This window comes from Nanorana parkeri, unplaced genomic scaffold (assembly GCF_000935625.1).
Source record: "Nanorana parkeri isolate BGI_ZX_2015 unplaced genomic scaffold, ASM93562v1 scaffold152, whole genome shotgun sequence".
NCBI classification, from domain to species: domain Eukaryota; kingdom Metazoa; phylum Chordata; class Amphibia; order Anura; family Dicroglossidae; genus Nanorana; species Nanorana parkeri.
In genome coordinates this window covers 1,501,526-1,524,369 of record NW_017306420.1, presented here as the reverse complement: position 1 = coordinate 1,524,369, position 22,844 = coordinate 1,501,526, and the positions used below count along the sequence as shown (strand labels likewise).

General features: G+C 41.3%; 1 protein-coding gene across 1 annotated transcript in view; it reads left to right on the top strand.

The window, feature by feature from the left end:
- The window catches only part of WSCD2 (WSC domain containing 2), a 202,964-nt gene that overhangs the window by 150,198 nt on the left and 29,922 nt on the right, over nucleotides 1-22,844 (top strand). Inside the window, exons 7-9 of the mRNA XM_018554282.1 lie at nucleotides 1,243-1,417; nucleotides 6,940-7,104; nucleotides 14,579-14,779. Coding sequence (XP_018409784.1) covers nucleotides 1,243-1,417; nucleotides 6,940-7,104; nucleotides 14,579-14,779 — 541 coding nt within the window. The remainder of the gene's footprint in view (nucleotides 1-1,242; nucleotides 1,418-6,939; nucleotides 7,105-14,578; nucleotides 14,780-22,844) is intronic.

The window sequence follows — 22,844 nt, the reverse complement described above, 5'->3', positions numbered from 1 at the left end:
GAGCTTCCCCTTTTACATCAGGAGCGCCTCTGCACATCAGAGTTCCCCTTCCCTTTCACTTCAGAGTTTCCCTGCCGCATGAGATGCCCCCTTCACATTAGTGCCCCCTTTTCACATCAGCAGCTTGCTTACATCAGGGGTCAACTTCACATCAATGCCCCCCATTTCACATGAGGAACCTCCTTCACAAGTACTCCTCCTCTTTCACATTAGAGTCCCCCCCCTTTACATCCGTAGCTCCTTTCACATAAGCGGACATCTTCACATTAATGTCCCCACTTTTACATCAGTGCCGCCTTTTCCACATCAGAGTCCCCCCTTCACATCAGGGGCCCTCTTCACACATTGTAAAGAATATTTAATGTTCAGTGCGGCTCTTGCAGTATGTTATTATATATATAGTTTGGCCCCCTTCAAACTATGCTTTGCGTTAATGTTCCTACATTTTAAGGTGCACTACGTTAATCCTTTCATTTTGAATAGGATAGAATTTAACAAAAATCTTTACGCTCCATTCACACAGGAGCGGTTGTCCACGCATAGTCGGCCGGCCGAATATGCACGGAGCCTCTCTAAGCAGAAAAAAACAATGCACTTTAATGTGCATTGTTCAGACATTTGTAGTGACCACGCGATACAAAACCGGGCGGCCTAAAAAATAGTCCAAGCGGTGATTTTTTGACAGATTCCGCATGTTTGCGGCTATATAATAGCCGCAAACAAGCGAAATCCGTGTGGATGAAAGATTTTAGCTTTTGCGTTGCCCAGCGGTCTTCCGCTCGGAAAACCATGCGGAAAACGCGAACACTATATGTGAATGGAGCTTTGTTGTGCTTTGCTGCTACCCTTCGCTATGATGCTGCCAGAGAGACAGGCCTGTGACCTCTTTAAATTACATATACAAGGTGTTCTGTCATTTTTCTCATTTGAATTAAAGTCTAAAAGACCTATAAGAAATTTTTGTTGAAATCCTGGTCTAGAAGGTACTTTTTCTGCATTCAGCTAGCTTCCTGTCTGTTTTCAGTAAAACAAATTGCATTATACTTACCAATACAGCTGTTAAACCACATATGAAGCACAGAGTATATCTAATTCATGAAAAATGAATAAGTTAGCCTGTGATTAAATGACAATCTGTTTTAACTGAAAATGTCAGAGCCTGAATCACATCAATGGTACCATATGACATTCTGCATTCCTCCTCTATTACACTTACTCACTGTTCTCACTGACTTCCCACAGGAATATCCATTGGCAGTGCTTGCAGGAACAGTCTGTCACTGTGCTTTCCCCACAACTTATTTCACACTTCACGAGCGGGAAGGCGAGCAACTGTGTGCTCAGAAATGTACTGGAGAGGAGTTTGAGAGCTGTGGCACATCGGATTACTTCATAGTATATCAAACTCAAGTACAAGGTAGGACTACTGACACACTCCAGTAAATCGTCTCAAATGTAATGATATAATGGCAGGATTATACAGTACTACTCAGGGGTGTTCCTAGCCTTTCTGCTACATGATGCGAAGTGTGAAACTGCGCCTCCTAGCCTAGCTCATGGCTAACACTAAAGCCATGCAAACCACAGACAAAACAGCAGAGAGCAGCACACTTTTTTTTAAGGAGATAACCTAGCAAGGACCCATTAAAAAGTAAGGAAGTTTTGAACAGTACAAAGGCAAGTAATGCAGAGGTCAGTAGTATTTAACGCAGAATTCAGAGGTCAGTAATATGTAACACCGAGTCCAGAGGTAAGTAACGCAGAGATCAGTAATATGTAACACAAAGTGGAGAATTCAGAGGTTAGTAGAGGTTTGTTCTCTGTGCACAGAGGATTGTTTCTGTCACTGCCTCTGTGCACAGAGAACAAGTTTGTGGTGTGTGGGGATTGGTGCATATTCCATGAATACCAGAGTACTCAATCCATCTATGTATGCCGCACTAGAGGTTGTGACAGGGTGCCTCTGCCAGGTCATTCTGGGTTACCCACAGTGCCTGGTCCCCATATTGGTGGCCTTGGCTGTGCCAGATGTGCTTACACTGTACTGGAGTGACAGCAAAGCATGCAAGGCTCAGAACAGTGTACAGTCTCCTTCACTTCAAACTACCCTGATGACACCATAGACTGGCAGTATTGACCGTATTGACAGCCATACCCTCATGTTGCCTTTCCATTACACTGGCCGGGAGGAGTTTATTGCAGGACAATTTGCTACACAGCGGGACTGTCCCGGCAGATCTGGGACAGTTGGCAACTATGTGTCTGCCGCCACTTTTGGTTACTATTGTAGAGCACTCCTGTGACCGGCTCCCATCAGTTTTGTACTGTTTGAAGACGCACCCACCTGATTCAGCTGGGCGGCACCTCAGACAGTACAGGAGTGGCCGATTCAGCTGGGCATGACATCAAACAGTATACCAGTGGCTGGCAACTGAAAGCCGGTTGCTACACTCCTCTGCAATAATAATCAACAAAGTATGTGCAGCCTGAGGCAAAATGCTTAGATTGTATTAAAGGGACGGCCCTATGATTACCGAATTGGCTATGGTACACTGCAACAGCACACCTTTGCAAGATGTTTCCTGTAATAATAATAGTGATAGTAAAAAAAAAGTTATACAACCATTTTCATCTTTTAAGTATAATCCTTTGACTGTGCAGCTTGGTCACAGACTGTGTATTTCTGCAAAATTCCAATTAGACAGCTGGACCCTGTGCCAAGATGCAGAGGGTGGCTGCATATTTTGTATAAAAGTTCCCTGTAATCATCCCTAAATACAGACTGGCTAGGCAAACTCTGCATCTAAAGGATTACATTTAGTATCAGAGTTATGGCAATTTATTGAGAATTTTACTTATGACAGTGGCAGAAAACCATTTAGTCAGTGACTTTAAAAAGTACACTTATTCTCTAAAGTATATGCATAGCCAGACGTTTACTCTTTTAAATAGGGTAGGGGAAAAAACCATGTCAGTTTATTTTTTGGAGGTCTGTGTCTGGTTTGGGGTAATTTCACTTCCTGTCCAGGAGACACAGTAGGGTGAGAAACGAAATCTCTCCAAAATGAGGAAAATTCCCCTCTTAGGCAGTTGTCACCGTACAGGGGCGGACTGACCATATGGGCATGAATTGGCCCACTATTTTAAAAATAGTGTGGAGAAATAATTTCTGTAACCGAAGAATGTTTATGCAGGTGGGGCTTGTCGGTGGGGCTTGTATATGTGTCTTGTATTGTGTATGGTTGGAGCACAAGGGGGCCCCATATTCTCGTATTGCCCCGTGGCCCCATGTGTTGTCAGTCCACCCCTGTCACTGTAACAAGTGGCTGCGACCACTAGAACAAATATAGAGGGTGAATGTACTCAGGGTGACACAAACACCAATAAAAACCTTCCCTATCCTATCTAAGACTAAAACAAAATATGGCCATGTGTGCACATTAAATTGAAGTATACATTTTAATTAAGGGCTGTAATATGTTATTGTAGATTACTGTAGGGACATTAAATAATATATGTAACTTTAGGTAAGGAGCCAGAACTGGGGAGGAATCTCATGTGCTCTGAAGATAGAGTAAGTGTCTCTCTAAGTTATCAGAGTGGCGCTTCTAGCATGCATGTCACCAATCCAGTAAATTTACATTTACACATATTAAGAGATTCTCTCCATCCTGATAAGTGCCCTTACTTTTAACCTATATGCACATACACTGATCAGTCATAACATTATGACCACCCATCTGATATTGTGTAGGTCTCCTTTTGCTGCTAAAACAGCCCTGACCCTTTGAGGCATGGACTCCATTAGATCTCTGAAGGTATGCTGTTGTATCTGGCACCAAGCTGTCAGTAGCAGGTCCTGTAAGTTGCGAAGTATGGCTTCCATGGAGTAGACTTGTTTTCCCAGCACACACCACAGATGCTCATTTGGATTGAGATCTGGAGAATTTGAAGGCCAAGTTAACACCTTGAATTTGTTGTTGTGGACCTGACCATTGCAGAACAGGAACATTCCACAAGTGCTGCAGTTTTGAAGTTGTATCCATCCACTTCCTTGTGCCATTGTAACAAGATAATCAATGTTATTCACTTGACCTCTCAGTGGTCATAATGTTATGGCTGATAGGTGTAGTTCAGAGTGAACACTGCAACTCTAAACGAGACTTTGCAGACAATATTCATTGTGTTTAGCACCAGTAAGAGAGGGGCTATAACCACAGAAAGCACCTAGGCATATTTATGAGGAGACGATGACATACTGAAGGCAGTCATATTGTGTGCACCAGCTATTACTCACGAAGCGTGAGATTTATCACTGACACAGGCTAACATTAAAGTGCTTACATATCCAGGCCAGATATCTGAGACCCTTCAAGGCAATGTAAATGCAATCATCTTTTTGTTTATACAGTTTGATTACTGTGGGGCATATCACATATCTGATAGCTATCATAGTACTAGCACTATATTGGTTATGTCATGCAGTGGCCATTACTATCCGGAGTTTCTACTATATCACGGGCATCAATTGATGGGTTCTTTGCTATGACAATGGTGTTATTTTTTTAATCAAGTGAATAACAGTGCACACACACCAACCCTGAGAAATAAAGCTGCACTATTCTAATTGGGGATGCACCGATACTAGTATTGGTGCCGATGCCAAGTATTTGGGCGAGTACTCATGCTCACCCAAATGCTCGATACTTACCCCTGATACCGGAACTTCCGGTCAGAAGGAAATTACCTCTCACCACCAGTGCCGCGAGGGAACATGGAGCCAGCTTCCCGGCCAATCAGGAAGCTGGGGGGCGAGTAATGAAGCTGGCTTACCGGCCAATCAGGAAGTCAGGAGGCGGGTCATTACCCACCGCCTGGCTTCCTGATTTGCCGGGAAGCTGGATCCATGCTGTTTGGCCGGCTCAAAGCTGATTGGCCAGGAAGCTGGCTTCCCAGCCATTCAGCATTGAGCCAAACAGCATGGAGCCGACTTCCCGGCCAATCACGTAGCTGGGTGGTGGGTAATGACCCACCTCCCGGCTTCCTGATAGGCTTGGAAGCCAGTTTCAAGCTCCCGGAAGTACCGATATCGGTAATCGGCATCAGTGAGTACTAAAAGATAAATATTGGTACTGGTACTCGATAGTGGAAAAAACAGTATCGGTGCTTCCCCAATTATAATAATGGAGATTTAGATTCTTACAAATGCCAATTCCTGATCTATTCTCTTTCAAGCTGAAGTTTATCTGCTTATATTTTTGCATACACAGGTTCCTTCTTACCCCCTCATCAACATGCTAATTACATTTTTAAATAAAATACTTTAATTTTCATTACATACTTTATTTATACACACTGACATCATCACTAAACCTTTAGGCTTCCTAATGCACTGCAGGCAGATGATGGCTGGTGGGACGGGCAGCCAGGATGCTGTACATAGCATCCTAAAAACATCACAACACCCCGCCTTACTACTTTTCTCAAGATAAGGTTACCATATTTTCATATGCTATCTGGGAATAGCCAACTAACCACGCACCTTTATAACCATACCTATGCCCCAAATTTGTAGCCATACTAACAAAATCACACCCCCATTTTCAGAAAAACCTAAACTGTACACTGAGCTGGGCATGCATGGCTCATTGTACACAAATGCTGACAGGTAGGGAGAGGAAGAAAAGTTCCTTTACTTCTACTTATATATAATGCAGTCTGCAAGGATGTCCTGGACCCGCCTTGCCTGGATAACACGATTACCTTTTACAAAACGATTACAAGAAAAAGAGTTCACCTATATGAATTTCAACTGTGTGTTTAGTTGGTTTCTTGGAGTACAACTTTTAAATAGACCCAAAGTGGAAAAAAAGGGTACCCAATCCACAACTGGCAGGAGCTAACCACATTTCCAGTTGCCCACTTATATATTTATAAACTATGGATATAGAAATATTACAAATTATTAATGAGACTGTGAGCAGCCTTCTGCTGAGACAGAGTATTTTACTAGCGACAACATGCAGTCTACAACTGTAGACTGTTGTATGGAGAATAGTATATTAGTATATAACTGTAATACAGTTAGCCTGTATATAACTGTAATACAGGTTAAACTTCACAGCTGATCTATCTAAATAAAGTCCTGTAAGTACTAAACTACAGTTCAGATTTTGTGCCTTTGCTGCATAGTGAAGATATTTACGTATCGTATTACGAAGTATGTTTTAACCCAGAGAAAAATAATAATTTTGTTGCTATAGCACAGATTCTTCATCTCAGTGGTAGGGGATAATATTTTTTTGTTTTTTTACCTCATATTTCTTATTTACAATTATTGGCTTTCTGATATTAAAGTGACACTAGCTTATTTGTGCATCATTCGGCTGTAGATCTTCAGATCATCTCTGAATTCACGCTGACACTGTCCTTCCTTCTGGAGGGTGGCTACTTCTGTTCCCCATGGTCCCTGTGTGTGTTGTAAAGTAGCCACCGCTCCAAGCTCACCCCCGAGATGAACTACAATTTCAATACAAATTAGTAAACTAAATGTGTGATTGTAGTCCAGCACGTGAGCGAGCTTGGAGCAGTGGCTATTTTGCAACACAGAGGGCCACTGGGAACAAAAGTGAGTGATACACAAATAAGATATTTTTTTAATTAGTTAAGGTATTTGAACACATTTGTAAGATATAACTCCTGAGTTTATTGTAACTTTAAGTTTCATCTAGTCAGTAGCATAACTGAGAAATAAATGTATGAAATCCAATCTTAGTCATACAAGACCGAGTTGGACTTTTTATCTGTAAAATATCAATTCATCTTATGCAACATTCATTTTTGATTATGTAACTATTACATTTTCATTTGCATGGACTGTCTACTAAAGTTGTAATGAATACGAATGAAAAGTAATATTTTTTTCACCATGCTCTCCAGATAACAGATGTATGGATCGAAGATTTTTGTCCACTCGGGCTAAACAGCTCATAGCCTTGGCAAGTTTTCCTGGTGCAGGGAACACTTGGGCCCGCCATCTCATTGAATTAGCTACTGGCTTCTATACTGGTAGTTATTACTTTGATGGATCCTTGTATAATAAAGGTGGGTTTGTGTATAAATGTACATAGGCTCTTCAGCCAGCCTCACTGTCATTCACGTTGACCTTATGCAATGGCTCAGATGAGAGCAACACCTGTATTGTTTAAATCACTGATAATTACAAATGCAAATTTAAAGTGTAATAATTGTTTTATTCACCTTTCCTCATTTGAGTAAAGTTATCCATCTTACCAGGACCAAAAAAACATGCCCATCTTGTAAATTAGTAGAATGGATGGCAGAGACATATTTTAAGACGCTCTCTAATGACTGGCTTGGTACTGATGAATTGGCGCAAGACCAATGTGGTGCCTATATTTAAAAGGGGATCAAAGTCTTTACCAAGTAATTACAGACCTGTAAGCTTAACTTCAATAGTTGGGAAGATACTCGAACGTTTGATCAAGGATCGTATGCAATGTTTTTGCTTGAAAATAATATTATAAGCGATAGCATGGATTCACAAAAGACAGAAGTTGTCAAACAAATCTACTTTCTTTTTATGAGGAAGTGAGTAATAAACTGGACAGAGGAAGTGAGTAATAAACTGGACAGAGGAATGGCTGTAGATATAGTATACTTGGACTTTGCAAAAGCATTTGACACAGTTCCCCACATGCGGTTAATCTATCCTAAGTTAAGGTCTGTAGGTATACAACATTCAATCTGTAAGTGGATATAAAACTGGCTTAAGGACCGTATTCAGAGAGTAGTGATCAATGATTCATATTCTCAATGGTCTGAGGTTGTTAGTGGTGTCCCCTAGGTTCAGTGTTGGGCCCCTTACTGTTTAATCTTTTAAAGAAAGATATAGAGTTGGAGATTAAAAGTAATATTTATGTGTTTGCAAATGACACCAAGTTATGTAGTGGAATACAGTCCTTACAGGATGTCTCCAACCTACAAGCAGATCTGAATCCACTGTATTCCCAGTGAGGTTTAATGTTGATAAATGTAAAGTTATGCACTTGGGGACTAAAAACATGTATGCTTCATACACTCTAGGGGGGTATGTTTGGGGAAGTCAATGATGGAGAAATATCTGGGTGTTCTGGTAGATCATAGACTGAATAATAGCATGCAATGTCAAGCTGCAGTTTCAAGCAAGCAAAATACTTTATTGTATTATATGGGGTCTAGACTCCAGAGACAGACATAATCCTGCCCCTGTACAAAGCATTAGTAAGACCTCATCTGGAATATGCAGTTCAGTTTTGCGCACCAGTTCACAAAAAGGATGTTGTGGAACTGGAGAAAGTGAAGCAAAGGGCGACTAAACTCATAAGAGGCATGGAGGAGGTCACCTATGAGGATACATTAGCTGACCTGAATTTGTTCTCTCTGGAGCAGAGGCGATTAAGGGGGGACATGAACACTATGTATAAATACATAAATGGTCCATATAGTGAGCTTGGTGCAAAATTATTCACTTTAAAGGTCACTGCAAAGGACAAGGGGGCTCTCTTTGCGTCTGAAGGAAAAGAGGTCTCATCTTTGCATATGGAAAGGATTCTTCACAGTTAGAGCTGTTAAAATGTGGAATAGACTGGAATAGCTAGTTCTAGCTAGCTAGGTTAACTGTTTAAAACAAATCTGTATGTATATCTAAAGGCACAGAATATTACTGGATATTGAGTTTTTATAGGTATATTAAGCATCAGAGATTGTTGATCCAGGGAATATCCGATTGCCTAATGGGATCTTGTTTACCCTGTTGGAGCAAATTGAACTATGCTTCATAGGGTTTTTTTTGCCTTCCTCTGGATCAACAGTGGGTAACTGTGGGCATAACATTCTGTTTTAGGTTTTTCTTTTTTTTCCTCCTCTCTCTATAAGTTGAACTCGATGGACTTATGTCCTTTTTCTACCTGACTAACTATGTATGTAACCAAGTTCATGCTTATTAATATTCATGAAACTAAGTATATATTTCTCATTAGTTTACAAGAAAATCCTAACGTATTTTTTTGGGGGGGAAATGTAGGTCTAAGTTTTACTTTTACTAAGGTGTGAGGTGAATCTGTGCGATGTGAGGTGCACACTGTTTTTGCACAATGCAGTCGAGTGCTGTCTACAAATGGCAGCTCCAAGAAAAGCTCGGCAACAACAAAGCCTAGCATAAAAAAAGTAAAAGTAGAGAAAAGTGACTTTGATATTATAGACATCAGTAAGAAAATACTACTACCCCCAAATCAAGCAAAAAGACAAAATAAATTAAAAAGACCCCAATAAATTAGAAAAGATAAAAAAAGCCTGCGAAGGTGGGTGAGGCTTCGGGTAGCAAGCAACTTGTGGCTAAAACAGAAATTAGTCCTAACAAAGATTGCTGGTATTTTGTGAATACATCTCTTAACAAGGGTAGTAGGGAAGAAAGGACACACAAGTCAATGTGGCCCACCACAGCAATCCACAGTACAGAATAGCACAATTTAGCACAGATCTCCCTCAGTTTTCCTTATACACTGTTCTGTCCCTACTACATGTTACCCTGTGGCCTGTGTATAGCTCTATATGCAGCGAAACCCCCCTATTCTACAAAAAGTCAGACTGGATGAAATCTTGAAGCTTTATTAACAAACAGGGTGAGTGAAACTGGTGAAAAAGAACATAAAAACATACAATCAACATATGAACATGTAAATAAAGTGATAACAAACAAATATAAAGATAAACAAGTCTGCCCCTACCAGCGATGCTGCCGTAAGGGGAATCTGGGTCTTTACTCCAGAAATGAGCACAGGATGGCATCAGATTCTCTTCTCCTTGATTCCAAAATGGAGACTGGGTTTCCCAAATGCAATAGTTCCTTTCTTTTGGGCTAGAGGTTGCTGGGAACTTTTTAAAGGGAAAGGTAGATATTTTCTCTTAGCACCATCTTGTGGCCAAATTTGAAAAGGCAGGTAAGTAAGTCATGCCTGTGGGCCAGAACATACACTATGCAGATTGTCAGCTCTTCTTATTAGTTCAAGCACACTGACAATATGGCTACCTTCTCATAGTGAGGGGGTTGACTTATTCCTTTCCTTTATTACTCTCCCTAATAAGCCTGCTGACTATTATTTAAAGGGCATGAATTGCATTATGGTGCATAGAGGTTCAACCTGGCAAAATCATACATAAATTTGCCAGTGCATTCAAATCTGAATTCTGCAGATTTGCCGCCAAACCATGGTTAGCAAGAATCCGAACCTCATTTGTACTCATGAAAGACTGATGTAAAGCCTTTAAATGTCTTTACAATGTGCCCTGGCTTGTCTCTTCAAGTTGGGCCTCAACACAGTTCACTGATCTTTCCCTATGTACTTCTGAAAGTACCTTTTTTTTCTTGGTTTCTATATGATCAGTGTCTTCCCGGCCCCATCTATGTAATATCAGGTGTAATTTTACTTTTGCAAATGGCACAATAGCTGTTGATCTAGTGAACTCTTTGGCAGAATTTGTTTGAAGCATATAGTACACTAAGCATGCTTCAGAGAAGGACAAGCTGGGTCAGGCAGAGCTGTACTGATATGATCCCTTTTGCAATCAGAAGAGTACAGAACAAGTTCTACTCAACGATATTTACCTGCAATCTTCCCTAGAATCTTTAGCCTTGATTACCTCTATTCATTTAGAGCCATTTCCTCCTTCCTCTATCCTACAAGGAATTTATGATTTGAAAGATGTTCATGTACTTTTCAAATGTCAAGCAGCATTTGATGTGTGTTCCGGGCTTTTTTTTGCTCATTTGACTAGGCAACAATGTATCCAGGCAACTATTAGATTAGCCACTACGCTCGTCTGCTGCCTGGCATAACTCAGAAAAACAAATTACACATCCATAATTGATGTAATACAGCTACTTACATCTTATGTTTCCCCTGGCTAGAATCATTTGCTTAACCTCTTCAGCTCTTGTACCCATATGTCCCTTATAGCCCAGAGCAATTTTTTTTATTTTCGCCATGGACCTGTTAAGTCAGTAAATAACTTTTTCATTACTTATGATAACAAGGTAATACATACAGTTGTTTTTTGTTTGTTTGTTTTTTGAGGGGAGGGGTTAAACTAGTCCTTTCTTTTGGCAATATTGGCTTGCAAAAATAATCTTATTTCCTATGTAATCTATAGACAAAGACATTAAAAAAAAAAAATAAATTCTGTTTTGACCAGGGTTATTTTTTTGTAAATAAAAAGTGTGCATTTTATTGTCTAATTTGTCCTATTTAAAATGGCACCATAAAGTTTCTGGCACAAAGCAATGCATAGTTATTTGCATATGAGAAAAAGGGTTTTGTTTGTTTCAGTTTTTTGACACTGAACAAAATAAAATAAAATGAAAATAAAATATATATTAAAGGTATAAATAATTTAAATAGAAAAATAATAGAGAGGGGGAGGATGGAAGGAAAGATTTATTAAGGCAGATTAGGATTAACTAAGATTTAAAGGAGGTTAAATAGGAATACATTTTAATAAAAAAAATCTTGTAAGGTTTATTTAACTGATGTTATATGCAAATTTAACAAAAATCAATTTTATTGCAGGAGTGGTTTGGTCACCTCCCCTCCCGGCCGCATCCATAGTAACAAGCAGCGGGAGGGGAGGTGAGTCACAGGAGGCGTGTGTGTGTCACAAGCCCCGCCCCCTGCAGTGCTCAAATCGAAACTCCCTGGCGTGCGGTCCTCTGGCTGGGTAAGTCCGAGCGCGGGGTTGGGGGGGAGGCTAGAGTATAATAGTTGTGAAATGCTATTTAATGTTATCAGAGAAGTGGATTATAATGGGGAATATTACACTGTAATGTTCCCTATTATAATCTATTTCTCTGATTTAATGATTACAGGTAGGCATGTGATCTATCAAAGTTTGAGACTACGTTAGAATGTGTGACCAGTGACGTTGCCACACATTTTAACGTAATCTCACCCAGTTTTTCGGCGTTGGAATAGGTGAAGAATTCCAACGCTTTCTCCGCTGTTCCAGGGCAGATCGGCATCGCAAATCACATGTGCAGGAGAACCGATATGCCCTGAAACAGCGGATCAGTCCTGAAATGTCACTTCTATCCGACTTGGAATGTGAGATCGCAGTCGGATAGAAGTGACATTTCATGACCGATCCGCTGTTTTAGGGCAGATCGGTTCTCCTGCACTTGCGATTTGCGATGCTGATCTGCCCTGGAACAGCTGGGAAAGCGCTGGAATGCTTCACCTATAGGCGGTCACACATTCCACCGCCGAAAAACTGGGCGGGATTACGTTAAAACGTGTGACCATGTCACCGGTCACAAATTCTAACGTAGTCACAACCTTTGATAGAACACCGCCCATCAGGGGGGTATGGCCAGTACCCATGTTAGGGGTCTGGGGGGCCTCTTACATGGGTATCAACTATACCGGGGCGGCATGGCAGAGGTGACAGAGGTGAATGGGGTCTTAGATGTGAACCTATAGAAACAGGCTTTATCTTACTCCAAGCTCTACAAAAGCCACAAGGCTTAGGGTCTGTCCACACCAAATGCAGACCAGATCTGCATTAGTTTCTGCACACGCAGTGCAGTGGGTTGTGCTGTGTTTTTGCTGCATTTTTCATGCGTTCCAGGCCGTTTTTTGGTTAAAAAAAATGTTACGTTTAAAATGGGCTTTCGGAGCGTTCTAGGGTGTTTGCATGTGTTTTTTATGTGTTTGCATGCGTTCCAGAGCAAGTAAAATAGGGCTTGCTGCAGATTTCTTACATGCCCCGGGAACTGAATGCTGCGGTGTGAACCAGAGCCCAAAATACCATTGGAATACATTGCACACAGTTTTGATACGGTCTGTAACTGCTCTGCTCTGCTCCTGGAACGCTCTTGGTGTGAACAAGGCCTAAGTTTAATAATTAAGAACAAGAGTGATGTCTGTTTTGCACTGTTCTAAAGATAATGAACATAATAGAAAAGGAAAATTTCAACTAGGATACAAACAATCAAAATGTAGGGGCTATTTAATGAAAATTTCATTTTCCAGAAATAGCTAAATCTTTTCCATGGTCAAAATACAAAAACTATCCAGTGTCTCTTGAAACTGTCTTATTCTTATTCTCCCTAGCAATAGTCACTTACCCAGGACATGGGGAAGAATATGTATGAAATACAAAACAAAAACAGGTACTTCTGCATTAGTCTCAACTGACAATCGCATCCACATTTACAGTGTAAACCAATACTTTATAGAGACTTGTGTATGGAGCCATTCAGGCTATTTCTGGCAAGCGTAACAAGGAGCTGTGCACATCACATACAGGTGAAACTCGAATAATTAGAATATCGTGCAAAGTTCATTTATTTCACTAATGCAACTTAAAAGGTGAAACTAATATATGAGATAGACTCATTACATGCAAAGCAAGATAATTCAAGCCGTGATTTGTCATAATTGTGATGATTATGGCTTACAGCTCATGAAAACCCCAAATCCACAACCTCAAAAAAGTAGATTATTACATGCAATCAATAAAACAAGGATTGTACATAGAACAATATCGGACCTCTGAAAAGCACAAGCATGCATATGTACTCAGTACTTGGTTTGGGCCCCTTTTGCAGCACTTACTGCAATTACTTTTGCACGATATTCTAATTATTCGAGTTTCACCTGTATATATATAGTGTCTATAGTGCACCTCACGCTGCATAGGATATCAGGGTCATAAGAACAGCAATGCTGAACAATTATCCATATTTAAAAATAATTCTCAGGTACACTTTTTTTATTTGTTTTTTTTTTAAGCATGTCATACAGAATGGTGTATTAAATAAAAAAATCACTTTTCAGCCGCTTTAATTTAAAAAAAAATTTAAATACAAATACTGTTCTTCTAAAAATGTCAAATTAGAAGCCCGATGAATATCACCAGAACAGAAAATGAGTACATGCTGACTTATATGTCCTCTATGGTACGGCTGGTCAGCAGTAAAAACTGGGGCTATTTAGTGGGACAAAAGTCTTTAAGGAAAAATCTGGATTTGTGCAGGAAATGATGGGGAAAAAACAACTCTACATTAGTAGCTGGAAGCATCTCTTTCTGGAGACAAGCTAAGGGTTAGACAAGTATATTGTCTGACTATTGAGCAAGTAAAAAGGACATACTGTAAGTCTGCCGGATTATTCATGCTGTTGTAAAAAAGGCATGGGTCCTATTGGAATGGCAGCATCAGTTCAAAAAACAACACATACCACTAACAAGCACTGATTAGTAAGGTAAATAGGTTTTTCAGTTGTATCCAATGGTCCAGGTGACAAAACTCCAAACTCCCAGGAACCCCCAGGTCTGGGTGAGAAAGCTAGGAAGACCAGGAAGTAAACCTATGATGAAAATTGCCATTAGCTTTTCTTGTGTTATTTATGACCACTTATTAATGACAAACTAAACTGCTTGTGAGATCTGTATACCTATATGTATTAGAAAAGTAAATATCTACATTTCAACTTTGGATGCTTTTGTTTTACGTACTATACAGGTTTTAAAGGAGAGAGAGACCACTGGCGAAATGGCCGTACTGTTTGCATTAAGACTCATGAAAGTGGGCGGAAAGAGATTGAAACATTTGATGGTGCAGTCCTTCTCATTCGTAATCCATACAAAGCACTAATGGCAGAATTTAATAGGAAATACGGTGGGCACATTGGGTTTGCCTCACAGGCTCATTGGAAAGGAAAAGGTAATGTTTAATGTTTTTTGGAATACTTTAATGGTATACAATATGGCTATAAAGAATATCCGTATTATATGAGTACAGTATATGCCTATTTGACATTTAAAGGAGAACTATGAGGTGAGTGCTTTTCACTCACCTCATAGTTCTAGCCGACCTGTGACAATGAGACTGTCACAGGTCGGCTCAGTAGATCGGGAGGTGAGCGAACACATACCGGCGTTCGCTCACCTCTCGATCCTGTCACGGCTCTCTGCCGTGACAGGGGGAGGGGCTGGATTCCCCTCTCCCCGCTCCGATCTGCCAGCGCTGACTGGCGGAACGGACGGGGGAGGGGGCGGGTACAGCTGGCTCTGCCTCTAGATAGGCAGAGCCAGCTGTCACTCATGCAGCTGGGCGGATCCAGACATAATTGTCGGGATCCGCTTCAGCTGCGGCGTTTCAGTATACCACAAGCAGTAGCTCGCGGTATACTGTGGAGTCTCAGTATACCGCGAGCTGTAGCTCGCGGTATACTGAGCTTAAGGTGGCGGGAGGACGCTAGTTTGTGTCCTCCCGTTACCCTAAGGAGAACTATGGGGAAAAGCCTTAACCCCATAGTTCTCCTGTAAAACATAATCGTATAAGAGAGTAAATATGTGCCTATTAGGGAGCAATTATGAATCATGTATACCTCACTTTTTGCACTCAAATAGGATTTGTAAACAATTGAATGACACTACTTGCCTAGTATTTTCTTATGACTTTTAACATATAGCAGGGATAATCAGAAGTCTTCATATAGAGAATTTGTAGTAGCAGGTTGCGGTTAAATACACTGGAGTCAGTTCTCGGTGAGGCATTTGCCCATGCCCCTCCCCCAGCCCACTTCTGCCCACCTCCAACCCGATCCACGAGCTGTGTGGAGGAGGCAGGGAGGACTGAGAAGGGAGGAGACAGAGTAGTCTCCCTGTCCCTCACTTGCTCGTCACCGTTGAGGCATTGCAATCGATGTCCTCACTGTTTTTTTGTTTCTTTTTTTGATTGGACAGCTTGGACCAATGCTGCTTTGCCATTGCTCCAAGCCATCCACAGAGCTCAAGCCCCTAACAGAAAATAATGGCTGTTGCAGCTCTTGCCTCACTAGTTAGGTTACACAAGCAGTGGGGAAGCCTGCTGCTGTGTAACCTAACTTAGCTGTCAAAAGCTGGATGCAGCGTCCCTATTTTTGGGGGCTGGGGTTCCCCCTTTAAAATTCCTACCAGACCGAAAGGGTCTGGTAGGGATTTTGGGGGGAACCCCACGCACATTTGTTTTTGTTTTAACTTGGGGAAGGGTCCCTTTTAACATTCCGACCAGACCTAAAGGATCTGGTATGAATTGGGGGGGAACCTCACGCATTTTTTTTTCATCTTCTGCAGACTGTAAAAAAAAAAAAAATGTTTTTTTTTTATAATGTCACTTTGCTGCAACTAAATTTCATCCAATAAACTACATTTCGTCCAGACTACCGCTAACGAATTTCGGGAAATCGGAAATTCGGTTTAGTTTGCATTCATTGTAGCTGTAATTCGGAATTCGGATACATCCGAATCTCCGAATTTCGATTCGGAACGAAACGAAACGCACATGTCTACTGCCTAATGAATCTTTTTATTATGTGCACAAATCTTTGAATAAATACACATCTGTTGTATGCCCCAAATAAAAATAAGGCTTATATTTTGAGCATAATTCATATGAGCTTATTAAATGATTGTGTAACAGGCATCACTGCTTTAAGAAGTGGTGATGATATTTTGCATCAAACAGCTGAGCCTCAGCTACTAAGACACAAGGTTAATAAAGAAAGTGCACATTTGTGTATCATTCTAATTTCCTCGCCATATCATATTTAAGAATTTGCTTTAACCGAATTGGTATGATTGTATCCTAGGCACAATCCTTTTCAATATCAGCCCACAGGAACTGAGTGTGTGTATTAGGCTTACTGTAGGAGGCTGAAATATTAGTATTTATTTATAAATTGTTGTTTAAAGACAAAGCTAGGTTATCAATAAAAATGCTTTAGCAAACTCACTCATACAAATGTACTAATATATGTTGTTTTGTTGCCATCCCCTGCTGAACAATAAGCAATTTATGTACAGCACATCTTCTTATGTCCATATGTATCTGTAAATACTTCTTCCTTTTGTGAACTTTGACTGCAGTCTCTGGTTGAGAATGTGATTTTTGAGTCACCGTTAATTCAGATCCAATCACACGTTGACCACACGAAATTCAGCATTGAGGGCTCATAGCCAGTTAGAGGCAGAAGATGAGATTACATCTTTTTCTGCAACTGCTGGCTTCTTCACACATGTCATGAAAACCTATTTTCCTAGATAAATCAACTATACAAAAAATCCTGCAAAATATGGATTTTGCAATAGATGACCATTTCAGTACTTAACCCCAATTTTTTTTATAAGAGTTTGGAACCAGAAGGCTCTAGAACTTTTCAAAAATCAACTTTACAAAGAAACAATAGAATTGCCAATATGGAGAGGGTTTCTAGACAAGGATACCAAAGCCTACAACACCATTCACATTACTATAGGTCTCAGTAAGGCAAATTACTCTGTATCTGCAGTAGCTCCACATATCTATCTAAAATTAAATTCTTCAATCTGAAATACAGATCTAAGTTACAATTTCTGTCTTTATGTTACATTAACAGGGTCCTAGATTGTTCACTTCTGCTGTCTCCAAATGTTTTACCCTTTTGTGAATAACCATGTAAATGTTCCATTTGCCAGCTCCAGTTTTAAAGATTCAAAGCTTTTTAGATATCAATTTTAACGATTATTCATTAATTCTACAGAAGACCCTATATGCCTAATTTTACTTACTTGTTGCTGCATAAGTTCACATAGACACCAACCTTCAAGTAAGCATTTGGCAAATTACAGCAAATTAGTTTGAACCCTGGCTTGTTATGTGAACTGAATCAAATTTTTATAATTCTTATTATCATTGTGCTTATATAAATGCAGATGAAAACATAGCTTGATTAATCTCTATAGCTCTCCCAATGGATCCCAATGAAGCATTTGTTTGATAACAGAAACCACTGAACCGAACAACACAGGAGGTGTAGGTATAGATTAACTTTTTTCCATGAAGGTGAAAATGTAATCACTAGGTGTTTATACAGTGCAGCAAAAGTAATAAGGGCTTGTCTCCACTAGCTGCACAAAGTAAATGCTTGAAAAACTTTTAAAACGAGCTTCACATTCAGAGTGGGTATTCCCCCATTCTCAGGTCCATACAAAAGTACTGATCTGGCGTTATGGGGCTTGAGGAAGTGCAACTCCATTACGACTTGAAGAGGTTGGAGGCATTCCTCTGTCGCAGTTGCAGTGAGCAGTCCCAGACCCTGGTGGCACAGCTGTGCAAGGGGAGCCTTGCTAAATTTAAATTTAATACATCATGCTGCAGGCTGAAGCACCCCACAATTCAGGCAAGGTCGGTTTCGGATTTCAGGATGGATGTACCACGAAACATGGTCTAAAATGTTGACTTGGCCTTTGGAGTTGGAATATCTAGCAGACATTTGAATTATATATTATGTTTACAATACCGAAAAATGGGGAGGTTAAAATAGGAAGACATTTTGACATTCAGGTCCTTGGAAGAGTTCACTGTACAAATGGTTGATACATGAGACTAAAAATATGTGAATACTATAAATGGTGATGTCTGATGGGAAAAGTAGTCTGGATGTTTTGAAAAGTGATCCAAACCTTACCTCTGCACTAAAAATCTGCCACTGCGTATGTACGCGGGTATACGCACTTGCACTGTATTCCCCCATTCTCAGGTCCATACAAAAGTACGGACCTGCCGTTATGGGGCTTGAGGAAGTGCAACTCCATTACGACTTGAAGAGGTTGGAGGCATTCCTCTGTCGCAGTTGCAGTGAGCAGTCCCAGACCCCGGTGGCATAGCTGAGCAAGGGGAGCCTTGCTAAATTTACATACATGAGACTAAAAATATGTGAATACTATACAGGTGAAACTCGAATAATTAGAATATTGTGCAAAAGTAATTGCAGTAAGTGCTGAAAAAGGGGCCCAAACCAAGTACTGAGTACATATGCATGCTTGTACTTTTCAGAGGTCCGATATTGTTCTATGTACAATCCTTGTTTTATTGATTGCATGTAATAATCTACTTTTTTGAGGTTGTGGATTTGGGGTTCTTGGGGTTTTCATGAGCTGTAAGCCATAATCATCACAATTATGACAAATCACGGCTTGAATTATCTTGCTTTGCATGTAATGAGTCTATCTCATATATTAGTTTCACCTTTTAAGTTGCATTAGTGAAATAAATGAACTTTGCACGATATTCTAATTATTCGAGTTTCACCTGTAAATGGTGATGTCTGAGTGGAAAAGTAGTCTGGATGTTTTGAAAAGTGATCCAAACCTTACCTCTGCACTAAAAATCTGCCACTGGGTATGAACGATCAAAATTTTGGTGGCTTTTTGTTGTCCTGTTCTTATGGAATAGATGTAACCTGGTGATAAGGATCAGTCCCTAGTGGAAAATTTACTATACATGAAGGGAATAATAGATGCATTCACTGGGTGAAAAAAGGTTTGAGTATTCAAACCGAAATAATTAGAGACTGGGGTAGACTTACCATTTCTGAAGACTTTACAGTGACAGAAAAAAACCCTAAGAATATCTATCTATCTATCTATCTATCTATCTATCTATCTATCTATCTATCTATCTATCTATCTATCTATCTATCTTGAATAAGTGTTTGTGCTTGAAAGAATGGGGAGGGGGTGCAAAGATTGTTCTTACTCTTTGGTTTTGTAAGACTTTGAAAAAAGAAGGAGGGCAATTCATTATTTCTACTCTGTGACCCTCTGCTGTCATGGCATTCCACTGACAAAAATCAAGTTAAAGACTACTGATTCTGAAGCTGACTAGATGGATTAGGATAATAACTGATGAACTGCTGAGGAACGGGGAAAAAATTGTTCTCGGGCTGTCATTTATTTAAGAAATTGTGGCGAGTGACAATATATCTGCAAGACAAGTGCTCAGCAGATTCCCCATGGAAAGATCAATTACAACTGTAAGAGGAAGAAAGAGTTCACTTAAAAGCACTAAACTGCATACAAAAGTTCCTTATAAAAGAACTTTTTATTCACAAAGTATGTCAGTTCCCTCCAAAGCCTTAATACTCAAACTAAAAACAAGACATTTGTGCAACTTATTAGGACTTTTCACCGTAGGTACCCTGACCGCCCGTCTCCTGCTAGGTGCCCCGCAGGTGCTCCCTTGAGGAGGGGGTTCTGTAACGGCCGCCGCCGTCAGCTCTAGCAGGGACAGAGGACATGGCAGCCAGCCTCTCCTTCTCTGGCCCGCTTGAGTTCCAGGGTGGAGCGCACGCTCCTCACTTCCGGTTTGGGGGCGCGTGCGTTCCACCGTGGAACGCGGAAGTGCGCCGATGCGTGCCGCGTCTCCTCCTCCTCACCATAGGCCTATTTAAACGCCCAGACGAGACATCATGGCGTTCCAATATTGAGCCAGAACGCCTGCTGTCTCCTGGGACCCTCCATAGCCTCCAGACTGTGCCCTCCAGCCACACACACCAGAACCGGACACCACAAAGGACCCCCAGCTACCTCCAGCGACAATCACCTAATCGCAAGTATCTCAGTGCAGTGGCACACTCTGCCATCAGGACTGTATATCTTTGAAATACAAATTGCAACGCCTATCTACTTGCAGGGGAACTGTACCAATGCCAAATAACACTGTCGTGTCTTCTATGCCCTGCTAATTCAGTACTCACTAAATGTACACTGGAGCTTATTGATAGGCTTATTTAAGGAATAACCCTCTCCGATCCATTTATTATTTAATTTGAGGCTGTGATGCTAAGAACCCTAACTCTCCATTAAGTTGAGAGTGAAACCAGGGTTCCCCACCTGAGAAGCCTCCGCAGCTGCGATCCACATACCCCCAGTCTGTAACAGGCGTGACACTGGTGGGGTCCTAATTTAGCTGGCTCAGAGGTGCCTGCCAGCTAAATTAGAATCCCACCTGTGGCTCCTCTCGCCGGACCAGCGCTGACTCGCCGCTGCTGGGTTTTTTTTTCTTACTTACCTCACCGAGCGTCGCGTCACTGCTGCTCCGGTGGGCGGCGCTCCAAGCGGGGTCATCTGGCAGTCTCCGGCCACCTAAATTAGGATGGAGACTGCCAGATGACCCCACTTGGAGCTCCACCCACCGGAGCAGCAGTGACGCGACGCTCGGCGAAGTAAGAAAAAAAAACAGCGCAAGCTTCGGCGCTGGGCATCGGGGCATTTTGACAAGTACAAGTACTTGTCAAAATGCCTTGTATCTGGCCCAATTCCGATGCTAGCATCAGTATCGGGACATCCCTACTAATATGTATTTATTCACCATAGGGGGATTCTGCGTATTTATATATTTCTGTATTCACTTCACATGTAGATTATCATTAGATTGCACATGTAGTTGATCTCTATTGCGCAGGGCATGTTTATAATTCACGTTTTTTAGGTGTTATATTCAGTTTTTTAGCATGGCAGCTTAGTGGTTTGTTGTTCCATAGCACAGATCCTGTTTGTAATATTATCTATAGGTGCATCCCTAGTATTGAGAGTACAGGAAGCTTTGCTGCAGCCATACATAGAACTTGATAATGACATTTTCTTTAAAAACTCTAAATCCTGCTTCAGCAGCATAGATTGAACTAGAGAAGCAATGTCAGGAACCTGCTCTGCATATGTATGTGTTGCACACAGTATATGTATCTGTTGCATACATAAACTGTGGCATATTTGGGCACTTACTTGGTGTGAAGGTCCAGAGAGGGGAGGCAGGAGGAGACACAGTGGGGGTGACATCTCAGGGCACGGTGTGGGCTCCCAGCAGGGCCCCAGACAACACAGGAGAGCAGAGTACGGAGGCGGGGCTGAGTTGATAGTGGGCAGAGCCCAGAGCCACGTCTATGCTGCTGTATGTAGCCTCCTGTCTGTAGAGCACCGATGCTGTGTACACAGACAGGGGGCAGGGCTGGTGCAAGCCCCATTGCCTACACAGGTGAGGCTGCCAGCCCTGCATGTGTTTATCTTATGTGGGCTGAAGGGGCAGCTGCTTTGGGCCCCACAACAATGATTGGGCCCTGGGCGACTGCCCCTTTTGCCCTACAATAAAGACGGCCCTGCCAATTGGGCATGTCTGTCTGTGGTATCTGAACAGGTCTAATTGTACAAACGCCTCAGGAGGGATTTCATACAACTGGAATATAGTCCAGTGACAAACACCACACAGATCAAGAAAGCCATTACAATCTCCAGAATCCAGGGTGTTAAAGGGTCTTTTACACTATACACAGGCTGTAAAGGACAATCAGGACCCACTGGTAGTCACCTACAACCCACACGTAGAAGTTCTAAAAAAGATTGCAAAAGAGCTTCAACCTCTTCTGCACACAGATGAAAGACTAAAGGTGCCCATACACCTTACGATTATCGTACGATTTTCGTATGCGATCGACTTTTCGGCCGATAATCGTATGTGTGCATTGCAGTGTCCGACCGACAGTACTGTACAATCGTACGACTTTTGACTGTCAAGCATGTTTGAAAACTTTGCTAGATCGTACGATTGTCGTAAGGTTGCTGGCGTTTCCGTCCGTCAAAAGTCATACGATCTACACTGCGCTTGCGCTAACGAGAATACGGCAAATCAATTACCGCATTTCGTCCATGTGCTTTCGTTAATTACGGCTAAATTAATCTTGCGATCATCGGGGCAGGATGGGGCTGCTGTACGAAAATCGTACGACTATTCGATCATCGGACGAAAAGTTTCGTACGATAATCATAAGGTGTATGGGCACCTTAAGAAATATTCCCGCATCCGCCCCTATTAGCTTATTATCAACCACCCAGTTAAAGATAGCGTATTATGAGTTCCCTAAACAGCCCAGTGCCAAATGGCACATCCCACTCCACGCAGGAGAGATGTGAAACCTGTATTTGTATGTATG